This window comes from Peromyscus maniculatus, chromosome 8 (genome assembly GCF_049852395.1).
Source record: "Peromyscus maniculatus bairdii isolate BWxNUB_F1_BW_parent chromosome 8, HU_Pman_BW_mat_3.1, whole genome shotgun sequence".
NCBI lineage: Eukaryota > Metazoa > Chordata > Mammalia > Rodentia > Cricetidae > Peromyscus > Peromyscus maniculatus.
Window position 1 is genome coordinate 17,909,773 of NC_134859.1, and position 16,280 is coordinate 17,926,052.

Here is a 16,280-nt window from a genome sequence, read left to right on the forward strand (position 1 = left end):
CTTCTCGATTATAGACATGCACTACTACTGCCGGTTTATGAGCTTCTGGGGACTGAGTCCAGGGTCTCCTGCAGGCTAGGCAAGCACCCTACCAACTGAGTTACATCTCCAGCCAGAAAAGTGGGGGTTTTTTTTTGTTGTTGTTGTTTTGAACGCGGAGTAAATATGAACCCTCGCAAAGATTCACAAAGGAGAGTTTCAGCTGTGATGTGTCCCTGGCCCCTCTTAACTGGGCCATCACTCAAACCTGTCCATGCAGGGGAAGTAAGCAGTAGTTCTGCTTCTACTGAAGTCTGACTTGGAGTTCTACGAAGAGACTTCCTGAGGCCTCTTTTATTAAACCCACCTGGGAATGGGCTGTCGGGGAGGGAACTGACTCCTTCCTAGCAGAGGCAGCTTTTCCAGGTGTGGGCTGTTCTTTTAATCAGCGTCTTTAAAGATGTTCGCACTGCCCAGGTTTCTGCCTTCTCTCTCCGGCCTCTCACCTTCTCTTGTATCGATTGGCTGCTCTTTCATCTTTTTTCTGCTGCTGGAAGCACACTCCTTTACGCTTCAGTAGTTCCGGAGACTAAGTTGGAAGTGAGGGTGGGAATTTGCCCCATAACTACTTGAGTTCTTTCAGTACCCCACGGATCAGAACACCAACCTCTGCCTACCATCTTTCCTTTGACCCAAGATGCTTTTTATTTTGCTTTACTTTTAAGGTAAACCGTAAGTGAAGCATGCACTACAAAAAAGATGTGCACAAATTATATGTACAGCACATTGAATTTACTCATTGTGAACAGACTCAAAACTATTCCCCCCCTCAACATCTGTTTATAATTAGAACAAGGACATTTCCCTTCCCACACTATTGAAAGCATTTTCCCTTAGTTCCTGTGAAGTGCTCCCCAGGAGAGTCAGATGGTTTTTCACTGAGTTGGTGTGTTGTTACAGGTTGTTACAGAAAAGCTTGGACTGTGCTGAATGATCTCCTGTGACAGTGGTCCACTGGGGCTCTTACAGGCAAAATCACTCTAGAACCCTTCCCCCTTTTTCTGTTTTTTTTTTTTTTTTTTTTTTTTTTTTTTTTTTTTGGGGGGTGGTGGTGGTGGTGGTGGTGGTGGGTTGGTTTTTTTTAGAGACAGGGTTTCTCTGTGTAGTCCTGGCTGTCCTAGAACTCACTATGTAGACCAGGCTGGTCTCGAACTCAGATCTGCCTGTCTCTGCCTCCTGAGTGCTAAAATTAAAGGTATGGGCCACCACCACCCGGCTTGCTCTAGTACCTTTTACAATGCATTACTGCCCTGTGGCATGGCCCTCTGGAGACGGTTCCCATGGAAGTGACAAGAGAAACTGGTTCTTGACACTGGGCATGGGGATTTGGCCAGGGCTGGTGTTGGGTATTAGGATTTCTCTCTGGACACCCACGGGTTGCCTGCCTTCTCCAGGCACTTTGGAGTTTGTTTACTGGAGACTTCTGGTTTGGAGTTCTTTTTTTTGGGGGGTGGGGGGGTGAGGTTTATTTCAGTTTACAGGTGATACGGTTTGTAGTTCTATGGAGAGGCTTCCTGAATCTTCCTTACTTGACCCACCTGGGAATGGCTGTTGGAAAGAGAGCTTTTTTTCAGGCTTGGGTTGTTCTTTTAGTCAGCATCAGCATTTTGAAGTCCTACAGCTCAACTTAAGGGTGCCTTTAGAACTGTCCGCTTTGGGCTGAGCTTATAGCTCCTAGGAGGCCCTCAGTCTTACAAATCCTTAGTATTACAAAAACAAAAAGCTTTTCTAAGTTGTTCATGCAAGGTCTTCTCTGGGCTGGCTTACCTACAGGAAGGGGAGCAGCTGCATCTGGGTCCCGCAAGCCCTGGGCACTTGTCTGCAGGACAACTTCCCCTCGTGTCCAAGGGTTTGTGTGAGCCCTAGAATGGCAGCTGGAGTTCATCACAAGATCTGTATCTTCCTCGGGAAAGGATCCAAGATTGGGGGTCTTTGCTCAGGGTTGCTTTGTCCTTCATGTGGGTAAGATGGGGTAGTAACTAAAAAAAGAAAAAAGAAAGAAAGAAAAGAAAAAAGGCACATGTAGTACCCAAACCCTGCTAACCACACTTGAGTCAGTTCAGCAAGGATGCCTGTGAGGAAACCCACCGTCCCTAAGTAGCTCCCTTCTGTGGAAGGAAAGGTGTAGGGTCCACAGAATCAAGGATTTGTAGCTGCTGTGGTGGTCCTTGATGCTCAAAGATCCTGAGAGGCCAGGAGGGCTGGTGGTTCACTCAGAGAACATGTGTTAGCATTCTCCCATGGAGAGGAATACTGCCCTGCTGGGAGTCCCATCTTGGGGTGTCTGACAGGATTCCAGAGGAAGATGAACACTACCCAGATATGCCTCAGGTAGGTAGAAGGCCAAGTAGAGACAGCTCTACCACTAGGCTACATCCTCAGGCCCCCTTTTTCCCTTTTAAGATAGTCTCACTAGACTAACCCTGTGTCGCCCAGCAGGCCTCGAATTTGCACTCCTCCTGCCTGGACTGTCCCCTGAACCCAGTGGCAGGAGGACAAGCTCCCTGCTACAGAAGGAGAGATTCCTTCTGAGTCCTAGGCCCTAGACTCAGCTCTAAACCAGTGCTCTGTGTGTGCATTTGGTTTCCTGAACCCCCAGACAAGTTTGTTTTGTTTACTTTTATTTTGTTTGGTTTTTGGTGGTATTAGATCAAACTCAAAACGCTGGCCATGCTAGGCAAGCACTTTACCATTAAAAACCATCCTGAGGCCAGGCGGTGGTGGCACACGCCTTTAATCCCAGCACTCGGGAGGCAGAGCCAGGCGGATCTTTGTGAGTTCGAGGCCAGCCTGGTCTACAGAGCAAGATTCAGGAAAGGCACCAAAGCTACACAGAGAAACCCTGTCTTGAAAAACCAAAAAAAAAAAAAAAAAAAAAAAAGAAGAAGAAGAAGAAGAAAAGAAAAAAGAAAACCATCCTGAGCTGGTGTATTGGTTAAGAGCACTGGCTGCTTTTCCAGAGGACCTGGGTTTAATTCCCAGCACACACATCGCAGCTCACGACTGTCTTCTGACACCTTCACACAGACATACATGTAGGCAAAACACCAGTAAACATAAAATAAAAATAAATTATATGAAAGAGAGGAAAAAAAACATCCCTGGCCCTCCAAAACAGATTTAATAATTTTTTAGATTTATTTAATTTATGCATACGAGGTTCTGTGTGCATGTATGTACGTGCACCACATGTGTGCCTAGGCCCCATGCATCTGCTAGAACTGAAGTTAAGGATGAACCCAGGTCCTTTGCAAAAGCAACAAGTACTCTTAACTTCTGAGCCATCTCTCCAGCCCCAGGTTTAAAAATTTTATCTTAATTCTTGCTTAAGTAAATCCTGTTTGTTGCTATTTGAGATGAGGACTTATTTGTATTCCAGGCTTTTCTGGAATTTATGTGTGGGCCTGGCTGGCCTTGAGCTCACAGTGATCTTCCTGCTCCAGCCTTCTGAGTGCTGAAACTGTAGTCAAAGAGCTATTCTTTCTTCTTTTTCTTTCTTCTTTTTCTTTTTCTTTTTTTTTTTTTTGGTTTTTCGAGACAGGGTTTCTCTGTGTAGCTTTGCACCTTTCCTGGAACTCACTTTGGAGACTAGGCTGGCCTCGAACTCACAGAGATCTGCCTGCCTCTGCCTCCCGAGTGCTGGGATTAAAGGCGTGCGCCACCACTGCCTGGCTCCTCTTGCTTTTGAAGGCTGGCCTTGAACTCCTGGAACTCCTGCCTCTACCTCTCCATTGCTGGAATTACAGGTATGCGTCACACAGCTGCCTTCTGGTTTGTTCAAATTAGGATTTGTGTACATGCTCATACTGTGTGCTTTTACATAGGAAACTCATAAGGAAGCCTTTCTCATTAAGTCCTTAAAGACCTCAGACTCAGTCCCCCTACTGTTATCAATGGCATCTGTCTGGGTACCTCACTTTGCCCTGCTTCAGGCTGCTTGTTTCAGAACCTAAGGAAGGACTAGTCTGCCATCCAACATACAGCGCTCTTCCCGGGGCAGTGCTTGGAAGGGTTCAGTCCCTGTGAGATGCCATGACCCACAGTCCCTGCCACCAAATCCGGAACTGTGCTTTCCCAACCTGTGGCCAGGTGAATGGTCCATAAGCATGGCACAGCATCTAGCAGCCACAGAGTGGCAGCAGCTGTAAACCAACCTTTCCTTCTCTCTTCCAGGGTCCCCGGCATGGTGCTCAAGGCCTTCTTCCCCACATGCTGTGCCTCAGCAGACAGTGGACTACTGGTGGGACGGTGGGTCCCGGAGCAGAGGAGTGCTGTGATCCTGGCTGTGGTGCACTTTCCCTTCATCCCCATCCAAGTCAAGGAGCTCCTGGCCCAGGTGCAGAAGACCAGCCAAGTACAAGTGGCTGTGCTAGGCACCTGGTGCCACCGTCAGCAGGAACCCGAGGAGAGCCTGGGGCACTTCCTAGAGGGCCTGGGTGCCATCTTCTCCCATGATCCCTGGTTGCAGCTGTGCCGGGAAAGGGGTACCAGGTTCTGGAGCTGCAAGGCCACTTACCGTCAGGTGTCTGACACTCCGGCCACTGAAGACCAGGTCATGCTCATCTTCTACGATCAGCGCAAGTTGCTGCTCTCCTGGCTGCATCCACCAGCAGTACTGCCTGGCTGCCAGGGTGGAGAGACCACACCCAGCACAGGAGGCCTAGCTGACATCTTTGACACTGTGGCACGAAGTGAGGTGCTCTTCCGAAATGACCAGTTTGTTGAGGTCCCGGTACGCCTAAGCCACTGGCAGTCAGAGGGCGTGGAGGCCAGCATCCTCGTGGAGTTGGCAAAGCGGGCCTCGGGGCCTGTCTGCTGGCTGCTGACCTCTCTGCTGTCTCTGCTCTCAGCTGCTAGTGCTTGCCGGTAGGTGCATCAGACAGGAAGGGTAGAGCAAGGAGTTGGTCCCATGAGACCCATAGGCTCTCCCTTCGATGTGTAGAGACATTGACAGCCAGAGAGTCCTTCCTGAGGTGTGTGTTGTTCTGGAACCCAGTTCTCATCTTACCTTTGCATCTCAAAGGATGGCGTAGTAGAGGCTGTTGTGTCCCTTCTGGGTCAGTATTTTTTATCTGGAGCCTATGATTGTGTGAGGCCCATCTGTTCAGGTATAGATGCTTCACAGATGCACCACAGATGCTTCAAGTGCCTAAAAAAGAAATCCGATGAACTGGGTTATTGTACCTTTAAAAAAATTTATATATATGAATGTTTACCTGCATTTATATATGTGTATCATGTGTGTCCCTAGTCAGAAGAGGGGTCAGATCCCCTGGAACTGGAGTTACAGATGACTCTGAGCCACCGTGTGGGTGCTGGGAATTAAGCCTGCATTTTCTGTAAGAGGAACAAGTGTTCCAAACCATTGCACCGTCTCTTCGGCTCATCTTACTATTGTTTTGAGAGATGGTCTCAGCTATGTAGCCTTGGCTGGCCTGCAACTCCCTATGTAGACCAGGCTGGCCTCAAACTCTGCCTTTCTCTGCCTCTGGGAGTGCATGGATTGAAGGCCAATATCTGCCCTGCCTGCAGTTGTTTGACCTGTGAGGACACAGAGCTGCCCACCCCCTGCTTCTCTGTCCCTGTGGGCCCCCCCGGGCCCCCCCCCCCCCCCCCCGACCACACACAGCTGGCTTCAGCTGCCGATGCATTTCCTCTCTAGGCCAGTCAGTTTCAGTTGCTTGGAGTGGTGGTCCCGACCTAGGCTCTCTAGAATCATGGGTTGCTGGCCTGGTGAGAGATTTAGAAAAGTCCCCAAGTCCTGGGAATGCTGGGTAGCGCCATAGTTTAGCTTGTGAATGGGAAATGGGAGCCTGGGGGTTTTACAAATGTTCTCTCTTAGCTTCTCAACTCTGCCTCTCTTTTTGAACTAATACAGTTTTTATGTATCTCAAGCTGGGTACAAACTTACTGTGTAGCCATAGATAACCTTTACCTTTAATTTTTTGGGACAGTGTGTCACTATGTAGTTCTGGCTGTCCTGAACTCACTCTGTAGACCAACCAGCCTGACTTTGAACTCACATGAGCTCTCTGGACTAAGATGATGTTTTTTTCTTGGTGCTGCCGCCCATAAGGAACAGCTGTATTTCTCCCTCAGCTCTCCCCTCCCTTTACATCTACAAACTGGTGTCTGGTATGGGGTCTGGCTGACCTTGCCACTTTCCAGAGGCTCTGGGGACCTTTGGATACTTTCCCAGAAAGGGAGCCCTGGGTAACCTATGAGGATACACTTTAGGTTGCAGGAGCTGCTGGCTGTCTTGATGTATGGTGTAGACTGTAACAACCTTGGAATTACTAAGGTGGAGGTGTATCTGGGCCCCAGTGCTGTTACATGAGAGAAGGCCCCAGTTCTCTTTATCTTCTCAAGGGAGTCAAGAAAGCTGAAGAGATGATGCTTGTGTACTGATTGCAGGCACCAGCCTAGCCGTCAAGCCAGAGTCGTACGTAGGAGTACTGGTGTACAGGCAAGGCTGTCACTATAGAGTCAAGCTCCTCTGCCTTGCGTGACTTTGTGCCCTTCCCAAACAGCCTCAAGGGTATTGTGAGCCTGGGCCATCAAGGACTGCCCTGGAGTCTGGAGTTTCATGTGGCCATTGGGTGGTCACTACACTTGGCTATTTGAAAGGGAAGGCTCTGTTGAGTACAGTTCTTAGAACTGACTCAAAGCTCCCCCGCCCCCAGGTTACACACACACAGCTCTGCATGTCCCAGGAGCCCTTGGGTCCCTCCTACCTCCAGCAAGGGCTCTAAATGCAAATATAGCTCCTGCTGCTGCTACTGTTCTCTGCGCTCCTCAACTCACGTTCCGGCTCCCGAGTGCAGCCTGATTGCTGTCAGGCGCTTCTCACCATGTGAGCATCTGTGGGAACATCTCCATGCCTCCTTTGTAAGGAATTCAGGCTTACTAGGAAGCCCAGCACTTTGCTGGGCTGGGTTACCATCTAGTAGGCAGGGCAAGTGCTGGTGGGCGGGAGGTGACCTAATCCCCACTTGTTCTGTAGACCAAGATGAGTGAGGTCCACAAACTCACAGAGATCCACCTGTCTCTGCCTCCTGAGTGCTGGGATTAAAGGCGTGCACTCCCCCCCCCCCAATTGGGTTTTTTAATGTTTTGTTTTTGAGACTGGGTAGTCCTGATCAAGTTGGCCTTGAACTCGGAGATCTGTCTGCCTCCTGAGTACTGGTATTAAAGGCACATACCACTACTCCTGGCTCACTTTTCAGGCATTTTGAGACTCATCTTTGTATTGGCTGGTGAGCTCAAGTATGCCTGAGGCTCTGTGAGGGGTCCTGCTCTGTAGTGACTGTCACCACAGTGAGGGAGGGCGTCTCAGGAGGGTGCTGTGCATTTCACACTTAGGCATCCTTGCTTGGCCATGTTGGCCTTCATACTTGCCTGGGCCTTGCTGAGTTTTGGAGTGGAACCAAAGGGCTCAGGCTGAGTAGATCTGGCCCTTTCTTTCTAGAGTGAGGGACCTTGGCTGGAAAACCAAGGAACTAAAGGCTGGAGCTGTCAGTCTCAGCCCTTCTCTCCTCCCCAGGCTGTGGAAGCTCTGGCCCCTTTCTTTCATCAGAAGCAAGCTCTCCACCTGTGAACAGCTCCAGCACCGCCTCAAACACCTCTCACTTATCTTTAGCACCGAGAAAGCCCAGAGTCCCATGCAGCTGATGAGGTATGGTCTCCTTTACAAGAAGGGTGGTATGGCCCAGCCCCTTCTCCACCTCTGCTCTGCACTGTGCCTCCAGCCAGGCCTCTCTTGGGTCCCAGGCTGTGTCTGGCTGTCTCTCAGCTGCTGTCCCTGACATTTCTCCCAGGAAAGCCAACATGCTGGTGTCTGTGCTACTGGATGTGGTCCTTGGCCTGCTGCTGCTCTCCTGGCTCCACAGCAACAACCGGATTGGACAGCTGGCCAACGCCCTGGTCCCCGTGGCTGATGTGAGTAGATCTGGATGATGCCCAGTTTCCTGAGGGTGGGGAATCCTCCTGGGCAGTCCTTCAGCTGGCAGCAGCAACTCTTCCCTGTCCTCACCCGAGAGACACAGCCCCTGGCCCTAGCCTGAGACATTCCCTAGGTGCTCTTGGTACCTGTGTCTCTCAGAGCTGCATTGGCCAAGTGCCTGTTGCCCCTTCTTGAAGGTGGCAGTGTCTGGGGGCCACTTGTGGGTGAGGCTTTTGTGGGCTCATTTTCTGTGCTGGGCTGCTGTTCCAGATGAAAGCCAGCCTTAAGTCACTACAGTGCTCTGGGCTGCTCTTCCAGATGAAAGCCAGCCTTAAGACACTACAGTGCTCTGGGCTGTTGTTGGGCTGGCCAGACACTACTCCCAGATTGCTCTTACCCTGGAAACAAGAGACACGAGCCTGTCCTCTCTTCTCCCAGGGTTCCCCTGCATCATGTGCAGCATGTCCATGCTGGTCCCTTCCTGTTCTTCTGGACTCCTCCGTCTCCTCATTTCCACCTCACCTCAGAGCTTTCAGATCTCTATCTCATCTTCAGTAGAGCTAAAGCCCTCTCTCCCCTGTGGGAGCCTTGAGGGTCTCCCCATGAGCACAGTCTCTGCTCCATCAGTGTAGATGGATGGGAGGTCTGTTCGCTGCCTTGCCAGGATCTAGAGGCAGCAGTAGGCTCCTCTCAGCATCCTGAATTGTAAGATAGGTGGAGGTCATCCCAGTAGGAAAGAGAAGCTGGGGTTGGGGCGGAAGGGGTCAGGCTCTTTCTATATTCTCTTTCTTGGCCAGCCTTGTCTGAATCCTCCTTTTTGCAAAATTGCAAAAAAAAAAAAAAACATAAATATTTAATTAAAAAGTGGAGTCTTTTCCTGCTGCCAGGCTTTTATCCTTTAAATATTAAATAAGCCCTATTTATAAAGAAGGTTTTGTTCTCTTCCCTGGTGGTCCTGAGGCTCTTGCACAGGGTTGCAGGAGGCTTTGGGAAGAGCGTATAGGGATACAGGAGTCACTCCTGAGGCTTCACCTTGGTGAGCAGGAAGAGCATCCCTTAGCTTCCTTACTTCCCATCTGTGCTCAGTGACTGGCACTCCATTCTGCAGCCAGGACCCGTTTTCCTGCTTCCTGTTGAAGTCTCTGTGTTGTTTGTGGTACTCAATTAAGTCTGTCTTGCTCTCCAGGGCCCCACCTGCTCCCCGAGTCCCTGATGGGGTTGACACCCTCTCAGTCACCCAGGATGGCTGTCCATTGTTGGATGACCTTAACCTCTGCTAGCAAGTGGCAAGGAGAGGCCTTTGACCGGGGGCTTCAGTATTCTCAAGCTTCCCTGCATGGTTTGAATTGAGCGAGGGTCAATGCAGCCTCAGCCATCCCCAGGTGTCCTGGGCTTAGGGCTCGAGTTTCAGGGCTCAAGTGGAAGATAGTGAACATGAACTTCTCAGGCTGAGGCAGATGTCCCTGGGGGACACATGCCCAAGGAATTGGTTTATGGACACTAGCCTGTTGGAAGATGCCTCAGACCAGGATCTTAGAAATCATCTGTGACCAGGAGTCAGGGGTCCAGTGACCAGACAAATTTGGGAAATACTGCCTCTGTACAATGTTAGAAGACAATGATTTGCCAGGAGTGGCGGCACACTCCCTTAATTCCAGCACTTGGGAGGTAGAGGCTGGCGGATCTCTGAGTTTGAGGCCAGCCTGATCCATATAGTGAGTTCCAGGACAGCCAGGGCTACATAGTAAGACCTAGCCACCCGTGCCCCCCCCCCTCCAAAAAAAAAAGACAACTATTCTGAACTTTGGAAGGAAGTGTAGGCTGCCTTTCCCTGCCTAGATAGACTGGCTAGGGTGGGAGCCCATATGGACAGTCCTCGACCCACTTACCTCAGTGTGACCATGTCATCCCGTCCCTGCCCATGTCTCTGTAGCACGTGGCTGAGGAGCTCCAACATCTGCTGCAGTGGTTGATGGGTGCTCCTGCTGGGCTCAAGATGAATCGGGCACTGGATCAGGTGCTAGGCCGCTTCTTCCTGTACCACATCCATCTGTGGATCAGTGAGTGCCTGATGGGCAGGGTTGGGCAGCCCAGTAGGGCTGTTTGAGGAGAACAGGGAACCCTAGCCAGGCCCTCTGCCTCCATTTTCTGGCTTCCCCTTTGTATGAAGCCGACTGTGTTGGGCCAGCTGCTCAAGCCCAATTCTGGGGCTAGTGGCTGGGTCTGTGCTCACTTGTGTCCTGAAGTGTTAGGTATCCATTCTCAGGAACTGGGGCTCCCCGTGCCTTGTTGGGCACTACTCATGGCTGAACTCCCTCCTGCAGGCTATATCCACCTTATGTCCCCCTTTATTGAGCACATCCTGTGGCATGTGGGCCTCTCAGCCTGCCTAGGACTGACTGTTGCCTTGTCCATCCTTTCGGACATCATTGCCCTCCTTACCTTCCACATCTACTGCTTCTATGTCTACGGTGCCAGGTACGTGTGTGTTCAGGTGTGGTTTTCTAAGCCATGGGCACACAACAGGGCCTGAGCAGATGGGTGAGATGTGGCACAGGGCCCCAGCTGGCCCTCATGAGCCTGTGTCCTACAGGCTGTACTGCCTGAAGATCTATGGCCTCTCCTCTCTGTGGCGTCTGTTCCGGGGGAAGAAGTGGAATGTTCTGCGCCAGCGGGTGGATTCCTGTTCCTATGACCTTGACCAGGTACCTACAGCTTTGAGCCTGCTGTCCTGGTCAGGGCAGCTACTTGGACACTACCAGTGACCAGCCTACTGCTATCCTGCGGCTATCCTCCAACAGTTGGCCTAGGGGGAGGTGCCAGCAGACCTACCTACTTCCCCCAGGTGGGCATAGGTGGGCCTGCTTTGGATTATTCCATTTGCTTACCCAGACCGGATACACACTTTTTCCTAACCTCATATTTGTCTGTGTACCCTGCTGGCTCTTTCCCCACAAGCCACCAGGTCCACAGGGTATGTGGACATACCCCCTCATGGTAAAGGGAACATGCTGCTCAGGAGGCCAGAAAATCCCAGCTGCAGTTTAAGGGTGGGTGTGTATGGCCCCCCTGGTTTGGGTCTTGTGAAACCAAGTGTGTTGGTCCTTGTTCCCCACAGCTGTTCATTGGGACCTTGCTCTTCACCATCCTGGTCTTCTTGCTGCCTACCACTGCTCTGTACTACCTGGTATTCACCCTGGTGAGCCCAGTACCTCCTGCCCTGGGGCCTACAGAACTTGGACTGGTCACTGCCCGAGCCAGCCACATGGGGGGATAGGCCATCTACCTCTTCAGGTCACACCATCATGGCTGTTCTGAACTCTCTGGGAACTATGTGCTGGCCTTAAAGCAGTTTTGGGGTCCTGCCCTGGAGAGGGCTGGCTACAAGGAGGTTAGGACCCAGAGTGGGTGGATGGGATCATAGAGGGACCCACCTCTAGTGAGCACCAGGGTGGACAGTGTGAGGTCAGTGATACCCAGATGGCTCAGGCCCTCCAGGTGTAAGTGTTGGGAGTGTGGATGCCCAGTCTCTGACAGGAAGGAGTGCCAGCTGCCCTGCTGCCAGCCCTTTAGTCTCTTTAGGGTGGAATCTGTTTTCTCCAGGGTTCCTGAGCCTCTGGCCACCCTCAGTGAGGGCAGCTCAAGAGCCTGTTGGGCTGCTCTCCTAGGCCTGTCTCATGTGTGGCTTCAGCCCCAGTCAGTGGCCCTGAATGTCCTCTTTGCTCCAGCTCCGGCTCCTGGTGATCACTGTGCAAGGCCTAATCCGTCTGCTTGTGGACCTCATCAACTCCCTGCCCCTCTACTCCCTTGGCCTTCGACTCTGCCGACCGTACAGGCTGGCCGGTAAGTGCTGGGTGCTGGGTGGCTGGCCTCTGGCAGATGGCACAGCATGCCCACAGCCCTTACAAAAGCACCTGCCTGAGAGAACTGGTGTATGTGGTATAGGTGAGCAGAGCAGTGCAGACAGGCTTGGCCCTGGGAACATGCAGTCTGCTCCGTCTCCCGAGTAAAACTCAGAAACATAAAGACCCGAGGCCTCATCCTTCCTGTAATATGTGAGGCTTGCTGCTCAGAGAAGTCTATCTCCATGTGTTTCTACCCTGTATGTCTGTTCTTTTGGTGACCCTCACCTTTGGAAGCAGGCCAGAATGAGGACTGCTCGACTGTAACAGGATCATCCTGTGCTGCCTGTAATCATCAACTGTCACTCAAGCTGAATCTCTGCATTCTGATCCCAGAGTCCTTGAGGGCAATCTATCTCCTTTAGGCATGAGGTGGTTGTGGTCAACCCATTTGTCTCTGGGCCTTTGGACACAGCAGGGACCCTAGGATTACCTGGTATAGCCAGTGTTCAAGATCAGGTGACTTCTAAGGTGACCACTACGCCCATTTGATAGGATGGGCAGATTCTTGGCTTTGAACCAATATCTAGGTCTGCCTGCAGGCATCTCCTTGCTGCTGAATGACTAAAAATCATCCTTCTAGCTAATTTCTCCATTAACTTCAGGAGGCCCAGGCCAGAGACTCATTTGCAATGTTGTACACATACCCTCTGCCTCCACTTCTTCACCTCAGACACAAGACAGGTGGGCCGCAGTAGGCCCAGACACAGCCTGGGATGCAGGGCCTCTTCCTCCCTAGCCTGGAGCCAATAGCTTAGGCAGGGCAGTTGAACTTTGCTCAGCAGGCCATGGTTCTGTCCCTTCTTACCTCACTGGCTTCAAGGAAGCTTCATTTTCTGCTTTTTGTTTTTGTTTTTGATTTTTTTTAAATATTTATTTATTTATTTATTTATTTATTTATTTATTTATTTATTTATCTATTTATTTATTTATTTATTATGAATACAGTGTTCTGCCTGCATCTGCAGGCCAGAAGAGGGCACAAGATCTCATTACAGATGGTTGTGAGCCACCATGCTGTTGCTGGGAATTGAACTCAGGACCTCTGGAAGAGCAGTCAGTGCTCTTAACCTCTGAGCCATCTCTCCAGCCCTTGTTTTTGATTTTTTTGAGACAAGGTTTTACTGTGTAACCCTGGCTCTTCTAGAACTCACTCCATAGACCAGGCTGACCTTGAGTCGAACTCAGAGATCTGCCTGCCTTTGCCTCCTGAGTGCTGGGATTAAAGTATGCCACCACTGCCTGGCTATTTCCTGCTCTTTTTAATAACTTTCTTCCTGGGCATTTCCTAGACTGAGAGCCCAAACTACACGCCAGGGCTGCTGTGGGTCCCTAAATCAGCCAGACATAGAAGTCATAAGACACTGAACCATTAATAGGGCATCTGCCACCCAACAAAGAGACAGATGGGAAAGGTGGAGGAGGAGAGAACCATGTGTGTCTAGGTAGGTCTGCTGCCACCCGGGTGGGCTTCAGTTGTTAGAAATTGCCATCTGCAACAGCCTCTGCTAACTCTGGGACCAGGGAGGCTAACTGGGGGTAGAGATTCGCCATCTTCCTTCCTAAGTATCTACCTTGCTTTCCTTATAGCTGGTGTGAAGTTCAGAGTTCTGGAACAGGAAGCAGGCAGGCCCCTCCGCCTCCTGATGCAGGTAAGAACTCCCTGTGCCCTCCACTGCTGCTCTGACCTGGGACCCCTTCCCACCATGCTCTGCTGTGTTCTGGGACGGCTGGGGTCAGCTGGTGTCACTTCAGCCAGAGTTGGATACAGGTAGAAGGGCCCAGTAGAGCTAAGGGTTCCCAGGCATCTGAGAATCAAAACTCACTGTGTCTAGGGCTTCCATCAGGGTTGGGGCACCTATTATGGTCTACATAGCTGATATCTAGTCTGGCCTGTGGGTGGGGTCCCCTTGTCCTGGTCCATGATCTGCCCTGGGCCCCATCGTACTCAAGGTTGTGATGAAGCAGAAATGACTTAGCCAAGGTCTCAGAACAAGCACTCATTTCCTGTTGGACTTGAACCCCTGGCTCTTTCACTGTTTTAAGTCTTGGATTCTTGGTCCCAGTGGGAGGGAACAGAATAAGTTTTGGGGGTGACCAGCCAGGTTTTGAGGTGTACCTTGGGCCAAGTCCAAGTGTGGTGTCTTTCAGTTGCTGAAGCATCTGCCTGGTCACCCTCCCAGGAGGCTCCCAGAAGCAGAGTGGACCCTAGGGTAGGGCATTACTGACCCAAAGGGACATTGAGCTCCCCCTGGCACCCTCCCTTCCTCGGGGGATCAAAGTGCCGTGTGGCCTGCTTCTCTGAGGATCAGCTTGGCTGTCTCACAGGCAGAAGTTTGTCAGGGCCTAGCTGGTCTTGTCCTACAATTGCCTAGCCAAAGAGTCCCCAGAGGGCCAGTCAGGCCCAGGGTGCCAGCCCTCAAGACCTTCCTCTGTAGACATAGCTGAAGCACCCATGACCACCCACCCTACTAATAATTACTCTGTCCTTACAGATAAACCCCCTGCCCTATGGCCATGTGGTGCGCACCTACCGCCTGCCTAGCTGTGGCTGCCATCCCAAGCACTCCTGGGGTTCCCTGTGCCGAAAGCTGTTCTTCGGAGAGCTCATCTACCCCTGGAGGCAGAGAGAGGACAAACAGGACTGAGCAGCTGGACACAGCCTACCCATAGCTACTACACAGCCATCGCGCTCCCTCTCTGCCCGAGAGCAGTGACCATGGGTTTATCTCAGGTCCCATGGGCCAACCAGACACTCTGTGCTGAATGTAGGCAGGTCTTACCTTTGAGATACTGCTCTGGCTTTCAGGCCCTGTGAGCTTCAGTCCTGTACTCCATCTCCCTAGCACAGTGGTTCTCAACTTTCCTAAAGCTGCGACCCTTTAATACTTACTGTTCCTCACGTTGTGATGACCTCCAGCCATAAAACTATTTCGTTGCTACTTCATAACTGTAATTTTGCTACTGTTATGAACTGTAATGTAAATATTTTTTTCCTATGGTCTTAGGCGACTCCTGTTGCCTAAGGGTCGTTCACCTCCTAAAGGCATCGCAGCCCACAGGTTGAGACCCACTGCTCTGGCACCACCTGTGCGGACCCACCTGCTTTATTGTGGTCGGTGCACTGAGCCTGATTCCTAGGAGTGCTCAGACTCTGGGATATGCTGGCAGGTGTCCTTGGCTGCTTTAGTGGGTGGGAGCATTCCTGGGTACCTGGTGCACTCAAGGAACCTCAGCAGAACGTTTCCATCTGGGGAGCGGAGGCAGCTGCTGATTCCCTGCCCCAGCAAACTAATCTCTCACTCTGTGCTTCACGGGTCTGCCTGTTGCTGCTCCCTGGAGATTGCTTTGTGAAGTTGCTGCTAATAGGCCACTGGGTGCCCTTTGCCTGAAGTCACACCGTACGGGGTGATTGGATACCTGCCTACCTGACTGCCTTGCTCTTGCGTAGTGCCTCATGTGGGATAGGCCCTTTGGCACAATATTCTTTCTTCTCTCATTGACCCATTATAGGACCAGACAGCTCTCGTCTGGACAGGCACTTCTGTGGCTCAGTCTGTGAATGACCTGGGGGAAGTGGAATGGCCAGGGTTCCCTGCCACTTAGTAGGAGCCCATGTGAGCTAGTCCCAAGCGGACAGGAAGCCTCATTGCCTGAGGGTCTAGAAGCATCTGCTGTGGGCAGGAGGGGCAGCCAGCCCTGCCTGTCTCTCAAGAGCACTCAGGACTATCCACATTGGTCATCTGTGCCTGCTTCCCTTTGCTATAGGCCACAGGAGGGTGTTGGTGAAGATGAATCCTGACCCTGTGGTGACAATAAAACCTCATGAATTTGGAGTACTAGCTTGGGTGTGATTCAAGTCTGACCAGGCTCTGGGTGCGCAGGCTAGGTGGAGCATTGTGTGACTCCATGATGACTGCCATCATTTCCTGCCTGAGGCTTCCACAATGGCTCTGCTGGGCGGCTCTGCAGCCTAAGCTCTTGAAGACATCTTAGACAGGTGAACAGACCTAGTGCTTCAGGGCTTCTGGCCATAGCTTCACCCTGGTTCCAGGGGCAGGCATATAGTCTGGTGGAGGAGGAGGGTGCATGAGGCTGCTCTGGGCTCTGAGTATGTGGATTCCATGCTAGGCAGAGTACTGACCTGGACTGACAGGATTTTTCTGTGTAGCCCTGGCTGTCCCAGAACTTGCTGTGTAGACCAGGCTGGCCTCGAACTCAAAAATCTGCCTGCCTCAGCGTCCCGAGTGCTGGGATTGAAGGCGTGTGCCACCACCGCCCGGTTTGAACTGACTCTTACCACCTGCAGCCTTCACAGGCCTCCAGGCCTGTTGTCCTGGTTAGGAGAGGAAGGCCTCAGTTTCTTCCTAGCCCGGGACTCCACAAAGGACCAGCTG

General features: G+C 51.5%; 1 protein-coding gene and 1 long non-coding RNA gene across 3 annotated transcripts; one reads left to right on the forward strand and one right to left on the reverse strand.

Annotated features, from left to right (window-relative positions):
• Positions 1-1,035: 1,035 nt before the first annotated feature.
• LOC121831747 (uncharacterized) lies at positions 1,036-10,010 on the reverse strand. Of its 2 annotated transcripts, none has more exons than XR_006075296.2 (3): positions 9,871-10,010; positions 5,048-5,188; positions 1,036-2,018 (listed from the first exon to the last, which is right to left on the reverse strand). It is a non-coding gene; the product is annotated as an uncharacterized LOC121831747 (long non-coding RNA). The 2 variants fall into 2 exon arrangements; XR_013053204.1 differs by having other exon boundaries at positions 4,194-5,188.
• Positions 4,223-15,719, forward strand: Pigq (phosphatidylinositol glycan anchor biosynthesis class Q). The gene is made up of 10 exons (XM_042283756.2): positions 4,223-4,905; positions 7,583-7,714; positions 7,857-7,977; positions 9,915-10,041; positions 10,306-10,459; positions 10,575-10,686; positions 11,100-11,180; positions 11,710-11,824; positions 13,474-13,535; positions 14,379-15,719. Exons 1-10 carry the CDS (start codon positions 4,223-4,225, stop codon positions 14,529-14,531), a joined length of 1,740 nt encoding a protein of 579 aa, XP_042139690.1. The 3' UTR covers positions 14,532-15,719.
• The last annotated feature ends 561 nt before the right edge of the window (positions 15,720-16,280 follow it).